This window comes from Mycteria americana, chromosome 25 (genome assembly GCF_035582795.1).
Source record: "Mycteria americana isolate JAX WOST 10 ecotype Jacksonville Zoo and Gardens chromosome 25, USCA_MyAme_1.0, whole genome shotgun sequence".
NCBI lineage: Eukaryota > Metazoa > Chordata > Aves > Ciconiiformes > Ciconiidae > Mycteria > Mycteria americana.
Window position 1 is genome coordinate 3,102,877 of NC_134389.1, and position 15,464 is coordinate 3,118,340.

General features: G+C 44.2%; 1 protein-coding gene across 1 annotated transcript; it reads right to left on the reverse strand.

Moving 5' to 3' along the window:
- Positions 1–415: 415 nt before the first annotated feature.
- Positions 416–15,167, reverse strand: NUP210L (nucleoporin 210 like). Its single transcript, XM_075524660.1, is given in 29 exon segments — positions 416–539; positions 1,463–1,494; positions 1,714–1,888; positions 2,574–2,689; positions 2,692–2,749; positions 3,555–3,646; positions 3,912–4,043; positions 4,045–4,071; positions 4,610–4,741; positions 5,579–5,659; positions 7,644–7,801; positions 7,804–7,816; positions 8,022–8,084; positions 8,504–8,573; positions 8,575–8,640; positions 9,288–9,415; positions 9,615–9,744; positions 10,218–10,226; positions 10,716–10,842; positions 11,742–11,898; positions 12,025–12,031; positions 12,210–12,309; positions 13,044–13,119; positions 13,379–13,449; positions 13,452–13,546; positions 13,709–13,883; positions 14,131–14,267; positions 15,009–15,025; positions 15,027–15,167. Coding segments are annotated over 29 exon segments (2,709 nt in total).
- Between the last annotated feature and the right edge of the window lie 297 nt (positions 15,168–15,464).

Below are 15,464 nucleotides of genomic sequence, written 5' to 3' on the forward strand. Positions count from 1 at the left end.
GTGGTTAAACCACAACAGTAGGGTGACAGTAGAAGGTACAGTAGGGTGACAGTAGAAGGTGAGAGCCAGCAACAACTTTCAGTCCTGGCCACCTCTGAGTGGGAGGTCATGCGGACAGCTGTCCTTTTTGTTCCTGGGCTCTGGTGAGGGTGAGGCTTAAGTGGTAAAGCAAGCGTAGAGCCCTGGTGTTGCTGGGGCTGTGAAGGGGCTGCCCAGGAAAATTGAGATCTACAAACACCTTTCTGTCCTGACACCCTCTGTGTGGGAGCCCTTGCTGGAGGGTTCTCTTTTGGATCTGTCATCTGGCAAGAGTGAGGGAGTAAGTGAGGGGGATCATTAGGTAGCAGAGAAAGCACAGAGCACGGGCGTTGGTGGGGTTGTGAATGCGCTGCCAAGGGAAGGTGACGGATGCCAACTACTTCCAGTCCTGGCCACTTCTCTTTGTAGCCCTGTGTTGTGAGTGTTTGTTTTGTTGCTGGGCACTGGTGAGCCTGAGGCTTAGGTGGTAAAGCAAGCGCAGACCCTCCACGTTGCTGGGGCTGTGAAGGGGTTTCCAAGAAAACTGAGAGCTTCAGATGCCTTTCAGTCCTGGCACTTTTTGTATAGGAGCCCTTTGCAACCGTGCCACGGTTTCTCTTTTGGAGCTGGGCTCTGGTGAGAGTGAGAGAGCGAGGGGACCGTTAGGTGGCTGAGGAAGCGCAGAGCCCCAGTGTTGGTGGGTTGTGAAGGGGCTGCCAAGGGACAGTGAGGACCAGCAACAGCTTTCAGTCCTGGCACCTTCCGTATGGGAGCAATCGCTGGACGTTTGCAAGTTTGGAGCTGGGCTGTGGCGAGAGTGAGATAGAGTGTTGGACCGTTAGGAGGCTAGGCAAGTGCAGAGCCCCAATGTTTGTGGGGCCATGAATGCGGTGCCAAGGGACAGTGAGGACCAGCAACAGCTTTCAGTCCTGGCACGTTCGGTGTGGAAGCAATCACTGGACGTTTTCAGTTTTGGAGCTGGGCTCTGGCGAGAGTGAGATAGAGAGTGTTGGACTGTTAAGTGGCTAGGCAAGCGTGGAGCCCCAGCGTTGGTGGGGCTGTCAAAGGGCTGCCAAGGGAAGGGGAGGGCCAGCAACAGCATTCTCCACATCCCTACCTGCTCAATATGGTACATTTGCCCTAAGTTCCCTCGCCAGTCTGGAATTTCTTCAATGACACACTTTTATTGTTCTATTACTCTGCGAAAGATAACCAACAAGACAAAACCACTTATCATATTCTCAGTATTCAGTGGGGGAAAACAGCAAAACTGATAATCCAAACAATCTAAATCTAATCTAAACGTGGTAATATGGAGATTTTTTTTTCTCTTATCTGTTATTTGTGGTAATCTTAGCTGTGTCTGTAACACAGCAGAACGGAAAATTGTGAATGTATATGATTTAAGTATACTCTTATATTTCACTTACTAAAAAATGGATACCTGAACTTCAGGAAATGATATGTATTCTTTTGCTAAAAACAATCAGAACATGTGCCATGAAAGACAAAGCCACAAAAGATTAAGTGCCACAAAAAAGCGCATATTTTACATGCATGTAGCTAAAAAAGCAGTTGACCTAAAACAGCAATTAAGGCTATCTTTATATAAAGATGGAACTTTATATAAAATAATTATTTTATTATATATATTATTATATATATAAAGTATTTATATATAAAGTAATTATTCACCTTGTAGGTTGATTCTTGTATCTGGACTTCTGTGACTGCTGCACCAGTTGTGATTCCTGACACGGGAATCCTGTCTCCTTGTTTTTCTGCTCTTTCCAGCTCAACAATGTAGTCTGGGGGAGAATATTCATCTTCCGAGTATTTTAAAATACGGATAAAACCAAAGTCATTTTTGCTAGGTAGACAAAAATCTCCATCATCACTTCAGATTCATTAATACAGACAACGCAGATGGACAAGCACCCCACGACTACACTGATCAAAAAGAAATAATAAGCATAGAATTATGGAAAAAACAGGTTGGAAATATCTCTGTGGGTCTCTAGCCCAATCCCCGGTTCAAAGCAGGGCTAACTTCAAACTTGGATCAGATTCCCTGGGATCTTGTCCAGCTGAGTTTTGAAAACTTCCAAGGATGACATTCCAGTGCTTACCCCAACTTCAGGGTGATTTTTTTTGGCCTACTCTCCATTTTAAAATTTCCTTGCTGCAACTTGTCACCACCACCTCTTGTCCTTTCACTGTGTGTAATTTCACCTTCTCTACTACCCAGTGCAAGTAGGAACCCCTTTCCCTTCTCCCAGGCTAAACAAACCCAAAGCCCTGAGCCTCTCCTAATGCATCTTGTGCTCCAGACACTTCTTTGTGGGTCTCTGCCAGACTCTCTCCAGTTTCCTAATGTCTTTCTTGCACTCAAGGGCCCTAAAAATGTACTTTCTGAATCACTCTGACCAGATTTAACGATCACTGTCTCAAAATTATCATGCTCCGTGATAACAAAGCAGGTTAGGCCAGTACAAACTATTTTAAACCCTACAATACTTACTAACATTCAAACCAAAAGCATTCTCTCAGCAGACTGCTCCATTATGATTGTCTGTCTGACTCCAAAGACTTCTCAAGAAGTCACTTCTAACACTGCAATGCCTGTGACGGCTCCAGCTCTCAGGAGACCTTGATCACGTTCCTTGATCACGTTCCAGAAGAGTTGGGGTAACGCTGCAAGACTTGAAAGCTCACAGATGCAGCCCCTTCCCTTAGTGAAGAACAAAAGTGAAAGAGGTCTGTTAGACTTCAAGAGCCTGGCAGTTTGTTTCACTCAAAGTGGTGACCACTAAAGCGACAAGAAACATCAGCAGCTAATGCTTTTTTTCCCTGACAATCGACCATGTATTCAGGATGCTGCTCTTGAAGTTCTTCTAGTTCGATATCACACTGAACTACCGACTCACAGGTTCAATGGTAGCAGGAGATCAGGGTATGACATGAAGTCTATGGCTTCAGCCCCATGCCAACAGCCTGAGCACCATGAAGGCGCATTTTCTTGACTGGATTTGTTAAACTGCATGTAACGGGCAGATGCAGCCCCACTCAGCAGTCACTCCAATACACATTTGCAGGCCATGGAGTAACCCAGGAGATTCCCCAGAAATGCACAGTGTAAACCTACCAGCCAAAAATAATTATATAAGCAGACACTAAGAGCTACATATATGCAAGACATCTGCTTTTGTAGGTCTAGAGAAGTTAATTTTCTCAGATTAATCATGTTGCTCCATCTGTCAATGCTGAGCAGTGAAAGTTTTGCCAGTACAGAGCTATCCCTTTAAAATTTGACTGCCATTTTCTGCTGTGTTGAACTACACTTAATACAGCCTTTTTAGACAGAAATTTGAAACTGAGCATGCCTCAAATTCTCAGTCATGCAGCAGGAAGTCTGCAAGTCTCTGCTGAGTATCTTAGGATGGGAAAAATAAGCTGACAGACAGCTTCACGCACTAACAGGAGAGAAACACATCGTAAACTGTCTCTACATTCTGGATTTTCCTTTCTTTGTTTACCTGTTTGTGTACAGCTTGAGTTGAGAATTCATGGACATCAAAATTTGTTCAGTGGAAAACATAGGAGAGAATAGCAACAGCTTATCAAATACCTACAGGCAGAACAAAAAGAAATGAGTTCATTGAGAATTTTTTAAAAAATCTGGATTAATGACAGCTGTAAGTCAGGAGGGAAAGAAAACCTTTTATTGATCAACAGACATGAACAAAAGGAGGTGTGAACCTCTTTATGCAGGTATGCCCAACACGTAGGCCTGGAAGGAAGCTTTTTGGATGCACCTGTCCATGCATACTGCCTGCAAGTTTCTTCCACTCAAAATACACGTATCTCCCTAACGAGCATGACCTGGCACTTACCAGGATTTGCACTTCATCCGATAGTTCAGTACGGTTTCCTTCAAACTGTTCAGCAGATGCGTTCAGACATTGCACCATTACCTTAATACTGGTTCTACCTGCTGCTTTTGTATACACGACCATAGCGACATTAATTCTTTGACGGGAGCTGAACGGATACCTGTTAGAGATACCTGTCAATGCAAGGACCAAGTGACCTGTAGTAAGTGGCTAGTTTTAGTAAGGAGATAGTGTGCCACATGTAGAAACAGAAAAATCCCCTTTTTCTTGGATTCTCTTCCGAACAATGGGATCTTCTAGCACAGATGTGACTTCATCTGTTCAGACTTTGCTGCTTTCCATACAACATACAGAAGTTTCTAGTGGCACACAATCTCAAGCATCTCCATCTGGGCCATATATAGAGTAGGTAAAGAAAATTACAGCAGTATCATTACAGAGTCAAAAGTTTTATGCAAAATCTTCTGCAAAGGCTTGCATGTTTTGAAGAAGATTTTGCGAGAGAAAAGATGGAAAGAGTGTGAGATGCCCTAACTTCATATACTAACTACAATCGACTGGGAAGATAGCACTTGAACCATGCAGTCTTCAAGGCTCATCTGCTCAGTTAAGAATCCTAAATGCTGCTTGCCCCATCTCCTGATGCTTTCACCCACAGCACTGGGTCTCAAACCCATTCTTGGTGGTTTGCTCCGTACCTCCATGTGTTGAGGAAGAAGGTCTAGAACATCTCTTTTGCTCACTGACCACTGGAATATCAGTTCGGGGTTAGCATTACCAAAGGAAAACGGAGTCAGCATGCTGTTCAGCCCCACCATGAAGACTGGCATCTGCAAAGGAAGAATATTGTCACTGTAGAAATTGGAAGTCATCTTAGGCTTCCTGTATTCTGGACTTCTCACCTCGATCCTGTACGAAGAGCAGACAAATCATTAGGTCACATTATACACCGTTAGAAATTGAACGCGAACACTTAAAAATTGGGAGTGAAAGGGGAATGATGACACATGCATCGTAAACTTATTACCAGTAGTATATTCTCTGTGGCCCTTTAAAATACAAAACAAACCCTCCTCTCCCTCGATTAAATTACTAACTTCAGTGAAAAGATCCTATTCTTTTCCCACCATGAATCAATTCCCAAAGCATGTGACAGCACCCCAAATTTCTACAAAGGAATTTCAGAAAGTACTGTGCATTGGTGAGCTAAAACACAACTGAGGTCAGTACCCGCTACTCCAGGCATTTGTGTTTTGGCAATTCCAGGCTCCTCCTCGCTAACCCTGTGGTACTTCTCTGCTGCCTTCCCCTGCACACTCCCACGCAGTCGCTTCCCAGGGCCTAACTGCAGTTAAGTGCAGAGCTCTAGCCCATTACAACACTTGAATTCCTCGCATTAGGTAAACAGGACTAAAGCAGCCAGCCTGAACAGCTGGACAAGGCTGTTGCTTCTGTTTCATGAGCTAGTAGAAGTACTCACTTTCACATGCTAGAATTACTGAATTAGAGAACTGAAGTAGTTCTTTTTACTGATTCCATCACGCAAGTAAACACTTACCTCAGGGTTTAAACCCACAGCAAGTTATTCATTGCAGAAGCCTATTAGGGTAAGAATCCTCCTTAACTTCTGGCCAACAGAAGTTTGCAGTATCGGCTACAATACCTGCCTCAGTGGCTGTTATAAGTTTTGTGGCAGGTACATGAATTCTTATTGCTTTTAACTAAATTATTTCTAATTCCATTTGATCCTTCAAAAATAAAACAACAACTAAGGTTTGAGACATCTGAGTAAACTAAACAGCCTGAAGTGGTCTATAGCTCTACTTCTGAAACAAACCATCCATATCCTGGTTAAGGGCTCAGCTGTTTTTTTGCCAAGTGGGGAAGGTTTAGTTTCTCCAGGAGCCGCCAAGTAGGTGGTTATATTGCCACGCTGGCTTACCATTTCCAAACTGTCACCTGTACAACGCCGGTACCTGCTGACAAAACTAACACACTTAGATTTCTTTTAAAGCTCTTTGGTTCCTGTTGACTTGGATTGAATAGTGCAAGGTCCTGTGCATGGGCCACAGCAACCCCATGCAACGCTACAGGCTTGGGGAAGAGTGGCTGGAAAGCTGCCTGGTGGAAAAGGACCTGGGGGTGTTGGTTGACAGCCGCTTGAATATGAGCCAGCAGTGTGCCCAGGTGGCCAAGAAAGCCAATGGCATCCTGGCCTGTATCAAAAATAGCGTGGCCAGCAGGACTAGGGAAGTGATTGTGCCCCTGTACTCGGCACTGGTGAGGCTGCACCTCGAATACTGTGTTCAGTTTTGGGCCCCCCACTACAAGAGGGATATTGAGGTACTGGAGCGCGTACAGAGAAGGGCAACGAAGCTGGTGAAGGGTCTGGAGCAGAAGTCTTATGAGGAGCGGCTGAGGGAGCTGGGACTGTTTAGCCTGGAGAAAAGGAGGCTGAGGGGAGACCTCATCGCTCTCTACAACTACCTGAAAGGAGGTTGTAGAGAGGTGGGGGTCGGTCTCTTCTCCCAGGTAACAAGTGATAGGACAAGAGGAAATGGCCTCAAGTTGCGCCAGGGGAGGTTTAGACTGGATATTAGGAAATTTTTCTTCACCGAGAGGGTTATCAAGCATTGGAACAGACTGCCCAGGGAAGTGGTTGAGTCGCCATCCCTGGAGGTATTTAAAGGACGTTTGGATGAGGTACTTAGAGACATGGTGTAGTGGTGGTTTTTGGCAGTGTTAGGTTTATGGTTGGACTCGATGATCTTAAAGGTCTTTTCCAACCTATATGATTCTGTGATTCTGTGATTCTGTGAAAAATAGTGTGGCCAGCAGGACTAGGGAAGTGATCGAGCCCCTGTACTCAGCACTGGTGAGTGCTGTGTTCAGCACTTGAATACTGTGTCCAGTTTTGGGCCCCTCACTACAAGAAAGACATTGAGGGGCTGGAGCGTGTCCAGAGAAGGGCAACGGAGCTGGGGAAGGGTCTGGAGCACAAGGCTGATGGGGAGCGGCTGAGGGAGCTGGGACTGTTTAGCCTGGAGAAAAGGAGGCTGAGGGGAGACCTCATCGCTCTCTACAACTGCCTGAAAGGAGGGTGTAGAGAGGTGGGGTCGGTCTCTTCTCCCAGGTAACAACTGATAGGACGAGAGGCAATGGCCTCAAGTTGTGCCAGGGGAGGTTTAGACTGGATATTAGGAAATTTTTCTTCACTGAAAGGGTTATCAAGCGTTGGAACAGGCTGCCCAGGGAAGTGGTGGAGTCCCCATCCCTGGAGGTATTTAAAAGCCGTTTGGATGAGGTGCTTAGGGACATGGTGTAGTGGTGGGCTTGGTAGTGTTAGGTTTACGGTTGGACTCGATGATCTTAAAGGTCTTTTCCAACCTATAAGATTCTGTGATTCTGTGAATATTGCCTTTAACAATATCCCCCTGGGGGCACCAGAAAGCAAGGAAAAAGAAAAACACGTGGAGAAATAGCAGCTTCCCACCCAAGTTGTAACGGCCTCATCTCTTGTTTACAACAGGAAACAAGTTAAACTGAAACAGCAGTTCTACAACTACCTCTTCCCCTTAGCTGTCACAGTACAATATGAGATCAAATATGGCATTAACGGGAGTTTTTTCCAAGGCCAGCTTTCCAAGGTCAAGGCAACCACGACAAACCATTAAAATTCTTTCCAAGCAGAAGGGAAAGGATGAGACAGAAAAGAAGATAATGGAAAGATACCTGTGAAAAAACAGTAACTTCTCCTGTGTCTTCACTAACCACCTGGATAGCACCCTGTATCACAGCTGCTCTGACTATCCTTGCCGTTACTTGTCCAAGTTGGTTAACCTCAGTGATGGAGCTGACAGAGAAAGGGATGATGGGCTGTGGCTGAGGCCACCTTCTGACAGCACCTGAAGTATATTTAAACAAAAGCTGTTCACTAAGGAAAACAAATATACATATATTAGGGAACCTAAACCCTGGGGTTTAGGGAATTAATGTCTCCAGCTGCCTCTTGCACACCTCTCCTGAAAGATACCAATACTGAGGGGGAAAGAAAGCAATAGGTGAAGGGGAATAAAAAATTCTAATTTGTTCAGAAGAAATAATGCTCACCTGCCTCATATTGTGTGGAATAAGAGTGATTTTCTTTGGAATCAGTTTAAATGGAGGAAAGACCTAGTAAAAGGGAAAATATTCTGCTGTAAAATGTTATACACATTTCTTTTTTGTGAAACGTCACTAGACAGAACACTAGGACTGTTAGTGTTCAATCACATGAGCCTGTCTAAGGAGATCTTGGCACAGATTTATTACAGAGTACAGAGATTCCTAGTGAGGGAAGCGATTCTGCCTTCTGAATGAAAGGACTAGGAGAAAACAATGGATACTTTGCCAAAATATAGAAATGGTATCAATGGTCCCTGACAACAATTATTTATAGGACCCTTTTTTATATGAATTTAAGAGACAAAACATCGAGGCTTCAGAATATCATCGTAAGTGGGATTTTTTTTTTTCCTTAAAGAACTTTGAAAAAAAGGATTCCACGGTGGGTCAGAAACACTCAAAGGTGAGCAGATTTAAAAGCTGTGCACTCTTAGCTCGACTTTCCAAGGAGCAGAAGTCAAACTTCTTCCCATCTTGTCCCAGGCTGTAGCTACCACTCGTCTGGCCGACAGCAACAGCTCAAAGTACGTACAATTCAGAATATTCTCCCACTTCTTGCATTTGCCTTTGAAGACACCGTTCATTTTCTGCACGATAACTAGGAGAGAACTCAGGCAGGAACTAATAGGCAAGTTGTGACTACTATACTATTGAGGCTTGAACTTTGAGATATCCATAGTCCTAGACAGAGGATGCGTAGAGCTCTGAGTGGCAAAACACCACCTAATAAATACAGTAAGTGTTAGGGAATCAATTCCTCTGTCAAAAGAAAATTTATGGATGGAGCTACCAGGTCTGAATTAATGCAGAGACATATCACTGTTTCCGATGTGTTTCATATGCCATGTGGTAGCACAGAAACATAGGCAGTGGGAGATGAAAAAACATTTTAGTCCTGCAACCAGAAATCTCAAAGAGCTTTACAAATACGAGTTAATTGCCACAGCCTGCCAAAAAAGTTATCTAGAAATTCATTAACATTTTACAGAAGGGTAGGTGGAGATTCTCCTGAGAACTCTCTGCTAAAGCTGGCAATTACAGTCCTGACACCTTTCATGCACTCTACTAACATTTACACAGTGAGCCAGCAAATAGCAAGGGGGTTGTAAATGGGTTTTCTGGTGTAATTATCAGTTCCGTTTTTTTCAATACAAGGTGAACATTATCAGTTAGTACTTAAGAGTGCTCCAACCTGCCAACTGTAATACTCACTCAAGTGTAACGATAGGAGATGCTGCTTGCAGCTTCAGCTTCATGTACCTGAAGTATTTACTCTGCAAGGGAAGTCACTGAAAACCCAGGACTCAAACGGTAACGACGAGAAAGTTGCCAATCTCAAGCTAGATTAAAAAGAGAAGGGGAGAGGAGAAAGGAAGAGTGTGCTTCATACATTCTTCCTTGAGGGCTCTGTATCCACGTCCTGCTCTGGATGCTTAATCCTAAGACCTACCTTGGTGCTGCCTCCTCTCTGTGGGCAGGGAAATATATCCTACCACATTCGGGTTTAGAAACATTTGGGCTTCCCTAAGACAGCATCACCTTATCAGTGAGATCCACCTCCAACTCATGCATGTCAGAAACACGCAGATAGGCTGTAACCGGTCCCAGGAATCCCAAACAGAGATCATAAGTTTCCAGGCTTAAAAATCCAGGCTGCAAAAGGGATGACCTACAATGAAAGCAAAGAGGCAAAGACATAGTAACTGAAGAAAATACACATTTGTGTCTCTATTACAGAGAAGTTAAATTTACAGAAAGGAGGTATTCTACTCAAAAACTCAAAAGCCATTGCTCAAATCAACTACGTTGATCGTTGGTAGGCAACTACATTGATTTGACATAAGAAAAGCTTCACTGGCTCAGCCCACACAATTCACCACAGGATTATTTCCTGTAACAAAGCGAGCAGTACTAGTTTAGCTATGGAGTAACAGTATAAAAAAACCCCAAAACCCAACCAAAACCAGCAGCAGCACTCCTATAACTTTTTCAACTGAGGATCTCAAAGTACCTTTCAAACTTCTATTACGTCTCACAATGGACTGTCAGAAGTAAAATGAAAAACACGTAGACTTATTTTACAGCTCAAGTAAAACCAAACAAACTCCATTTTTCCAGGCAAGACACAGGGAGACCACTTACCCCAGGTAACTAAGGACCAAAGTTTGTGAAAGAACAGGGGAAAAGCGCATCTCTGTTGCCTCTTCTTACGCTTACACAACACTGTCCACAGTTCAAAAATCCAGTGAACTTTAATGGTGCGCAGCCAAGTGAACAGCAAGTGACCCAGGAACACAGGCACGTGACCAAAGAACAAGACAACAAAAAGGCATGAGAGAGGAAGACAGAGGAAAAGCATGGGGGGAAAGAAGACTTGAGGATGGGAGCATGGCATCTCTGGAGAAAGGAAAAGAGTACATTACTTTATCAACAAAAAATGGGGTTTGCTAGAGGAAGCTAAACAGAGAGCGGTGTGGGAGAACTGTTACAAGGCTAAAGAAGGAAAATGAGAGTGTTTTGGCGCGTTCAGTGCTCAGGATTCTCACTGAGCCTCTATTGGCTAGACATTTTTAACTAACTTTTCTTCTGGAAGAGATCCTCACACCAAGAAGGCCTTCATGATTTGCCTATCCAGTCTACTTCACCCGAAGTTTATATCAATACAAGACTTCCATGGGATGGTGTGGAAATGCAAGGAAAGAAGGTGGCAGCTTGATGGGAAGGTAAACCTTCACCTCCTGCTCGTGGCTGACTGGGATGGGGAAGCAAGCCTGAGCCATCCTACAAAAAAGAGGAAAAAAGGAAGCAAAATTTCAAGCAAAGTAGCTTACCATCAAAAGGAGAAAGCTCATGCTTTTAACCATTCGCAAATGCTGGGTAACAGAACTAGACACTTTATACAAGCCTGAACAGGTCTGAAATTCTGCGAAGAAGATTCGTACTGATTGCTTAGGACATAAGCTTAAAAAATATTCATCTGAAATCAGTCGCTTCTTTTTTGTGGTAATCAAAATGTCGCTATAACATGCTGGATTGCCTCCAAAATATTTTCCTCTTTATAAAATTAGAGACAGGAGTCTGTGGCTACATTTATATTAGTTCCTGAACACATTTAATTCACATTCCTAGGTGCTGAGGCCAGTTGGCATGGAAAAACTTGCTTCTGCTTTGAAACTCATCAGCTTCAAAAACTATGTCTAATTCTCCTTATGGAGAATGGTCCCTGGAACACCCTCACTCCAAAACGTTGTCTGGAAATTGTTTGCAAGAACACTACTTGGCAAAGAGCAAGTGTGCCATGGACCTGCACATGGTCTAGGTAAGAAGCAACCATGCTGCACACAGCTCAGGTAAGAGCTGCTGCTGCTCTGATGCCAGAGCAGAAAGTTCAAGAGTCACTGCTGTAATTCAATTTTTCCTGGCCTTTCTATCAAAGAGCCTGGTTTCTCACGTTTCTGAGGGAGGCTGATTTGCTTCTTGGACTGCTCACAACTGCAGAAACTGCAGAAGGCATTGTCCACAAAAACCTTGTAGAGAGGAACTTGCTCTTGCAGGAGAAATACGGCATAACTTGAACCATAGAGCAGTTCCTTTCACATAAGTGAGAACAAGAGTGTAATTATATGACCGGAGGGACTAGGAAAAAAAAAATCTGAAGAAAATTAGTACCACCTTTGCCTCTTACTTGTACAACAGAAACCAGTTCAGCTTTTATCCCTGCGATGCCATCTGTCAGGACCTGAACTATATGGTAAGACCCATTATGAGAAGACAGGAGCTCTTCAAAACACTCCTTAAAAAAATGGTGAGTTATTCTCAGGTTCTGCAAATTGACAGAGATCAGTGAAAACTGTGTCCCCTTCCAAGGAAAACCCGATGCACTTTCCACAAACACTCACAGAACTGAGCATTTCTGTAGATGTTTGTAACACAGTACGAAGATCGGTACGGATGAACTGTGAATAGAAATGCGTGTGAGAGAGAGACTGAGGGAGAGACTGAGATAACAACACAGCAAGGCTTAATTTCATTCTTTCTCTCTCTCATTTCCTTATTAGTGCTAAATATCTGTAACACAATTCATCATGGCACTCCCTTTGGCAGCTGCTCGTTGTTAACTAAACACATATTCACATCAGCACTCTAGTGCTGCCTGTGTCATAAACTTCTACAGTGATCGTATATTCTCGCTTCACTTCCAGTATCCACCTATCTCCTGGGTCAACAGTGAAACCTGAAATAAAACATGTGGTTTGCTCCTGAGAACCATCAACAGCAACTAATGGTGGTAACGCATTTTTTATTAAGAAACACAACTCTATTTACCAAAAGTTATTAATCTGCAGATTAATAACAGAAGCACTCCTAAATTGGCCTGGAAACCTGAAGGTTGCATCACGTTTTGTCCTAGAGCAATGCGAGTACCAGTGATGCTAATTTCTGTAATGGAGCCATCTTTCTTCTGTCAATAAACAGATTTCAGTGCAGAATGGAGAAGGACAGCCATGAGGCAGCCAGCACTTCTGGTCACTGTGAAACTTTTCTGGATAGGAATTAGTGACTGAAGCAGAAAGGCTCTCATTATTCACCCTCCAAAGTATCCAGTATCATGTAAAAACTTATTCTTGAATCCAAACACTCTCCAACAAAAATAGTTCAGCAAGCAGCACAAAAGTGGCATGAAGGCAATTGTGACACATGCTTTCCAAGCTCTGAGGCCCATTCTCTGTTGTTAATCTTTAGTTTAGTTAATTACTCTGATTTAGAGAGCAGCCCATCAAATGGAGAAAAGCCAACTTCCATTTTCAGATCAATGCACTTGAAAAGATGCAGTCTGCTTTTGCCTTAAGATTTAGATGCCCACTGCCAACATAATGGATGCAATTATACTTTAAAGGAGATGTTCCGGATTAAAAAAAAAAAAAGAAATGTGAAAGTTTTACAGTCAAGCTTTCATTTTCTTATTACCTAAAAATCCAGCTTCTACAACATAGATAGTGCAGTTAGGAAGACCAGATGCAGCTCGCATGTGAACATCGTTGTTCTTGTCTAGGAATTCTTTCACCATTTTCATTTTATTAATGTGGAGAGCTCGGAGAGCCCAAGTAACTACAATTACTCAGAGAGCCCAAGTAACTACTCTGAGAAGTTAAAGCATTCAGAGAAACTCAGAATCGGACCCCAAAATTTCCTGTTTGCCTTTACAGTCTCTTTTACTACAAATCAGGTTGGTCATACTTGGGAAAGAGGATGGCCACATATCAGGACATAAGATCTAGCTGGAACTCTGTTTAGAAGGAGACTCTCATGAACAAAACAAGATTGCTCTGTCCCAACTGCACTGCTCTCACAGTGGCTGTCTTCACCTCCAGGCCACTGGAAGAAGGTCAGACGCACCGGGCACAATAACTTGGTCATGAAGTTCAAGCTTATAATGTTCAAGGGGAAGTTCTAATTCTGCAAAAAGGTCACTTCACAAATTACAGGAATCTGATAATCATCTACAGAAAAGAGAATTCGCACAGAGACTAAAACTCATGGATTCTTGCTAGCTGACACAGTAAAACCAAACTTCCTTTCCCTTTAAATATGAAGACAACAAGAAGCATTTCTTTCTCAGGATGAAGAGTTACAACTTTGGAATTATAGTAGGAGAAATTATCTCGCAAGTAATACCTTCGATGTCCAGAGCTCTCACAGCCAACTCCAGGGGAGAATCATCCACATAGAGTTCTCGAGTTCAGGAGATAACTTCAATACTGTCTATCATATCAACAATGACATCACAACGCAGTAAATGGCCTGTCACTACAACAAGAGAACAAATAATCCTTAATTCAGCATCTACAAGCTCCTACTGGCTTCAAAACTCATGAAAAGCTAGTACGAGTGAAAATAATAAAGAACAAATAGGTGGCTTCCCATCCTACAGAGCCTGAATAATATGCTATCACAAACCATAGGTTTTTCAACAGAATTAAATTGTTCTTCCTTCTAAAAATTTACATCTACAAGTACAATCCTCTGCTCTACGAATTTTTACTTTTCTACCTACCATGTTCCTCAGCTGCCACAACACTGCTTAGCTTTCTGGCTTGTGAAGACTGAGCAGACGCCAAAGCTTTTTGGGAACAAATGGCACCGTTCTCATAAATGGGCACACCAGTGACTACATCGTAACATGAGGAAGGGCTGAAAGAAAGACAAGAGGATGTTTTTCCCGTCTCCACTCACAGGTGTATCTTTAAATGGGCTTAAAAAAAAAGTGGCAGAGTGCTTAAATAAATGCAGGTTCATATTGTCATTAAAACACTCCCTTTTTTAGTATTTATTCCCGTAATACCCTGCTTCAATGCATTCATCTCAGTTGCTGTGTAGAGCTCGCTCACAACAGCTCACATATCAAGTTCCAAAGGTGCACAGGCCAACAGCTGACGGTCCCTCTTCTCCAAGTTTTGATGTCGACACCGGCCAACAAGAGCCCAGAAAACAAACCAGCCCTGCTCTGATTACACAAACTGGCTTCCCACAGCTAAGCACAAGCAGATGGGACAACATCCCCTCAGTCACCCACTCCCTGTCAGATCATAGAGGCCCCTCAGGCTGTAGTGCTTTTAAATAAGCCAAGCACCTTCTGTCTCGCAAGCACACAGCACAGCCACGCCCACAACCCCACGGGAAGACCCTGAGCTCAGGGTTTTGGGTTTTTTTCAGGACAGCCCCTTGTGCTCTCCAAACCTTTACGTAGCCCAGGAAAACAAGCCACTGACCCTTCCTCCATACATCCTCCCTTAGCCCCTTCTTTCTCTAGCTGTTACCAGAGGGCTCCCACCCCCTCAACACTCCCCATAGCCTTTTTGTCTTCCCTCAACAGCACTCCCTTTTTCACCAGGAGTGACGGCCCCTGCTTCCCCATTACTACTACCCACTCACCAGGAATAACACCCCCCCCTCCACCTCTAGCTCAAAGGGAACCCGGAGCTCCCAGCTGAAAGACAACAACACTTGGGGCACATTTAGCTTAAAGGCAAAGCCATACACCACCAAGAACAGGAGGAGGACGAAGAGGGCAGACAGCCAAGCCCGCCTCATCCTGTCAGACAGGAGCCACAATGGCGCCGACAGCACAGCGCCCTTCCCGCCTTCCGCCTCCCCACGCATGCGCGAAACAGCCCCGCCCACCTCGCCGCTCCCGCCCAGGCGTGGCGTGTACTTCGCCGCCTGCACTGTGCGCATGCGCGCTCTCGCCTACCGGTCCGCGGCGCGGAGGTAGTGGGGGCCGCCGGGCACCCGCCCCGCGGCAAGCAGTGGCTCCCCCGCCGAAGGGCTGAGGTAAAAGAGGGAGGACTCACCCCCACAGGCCCGCTTTTGCGCTCTGGCCCCGGGAAG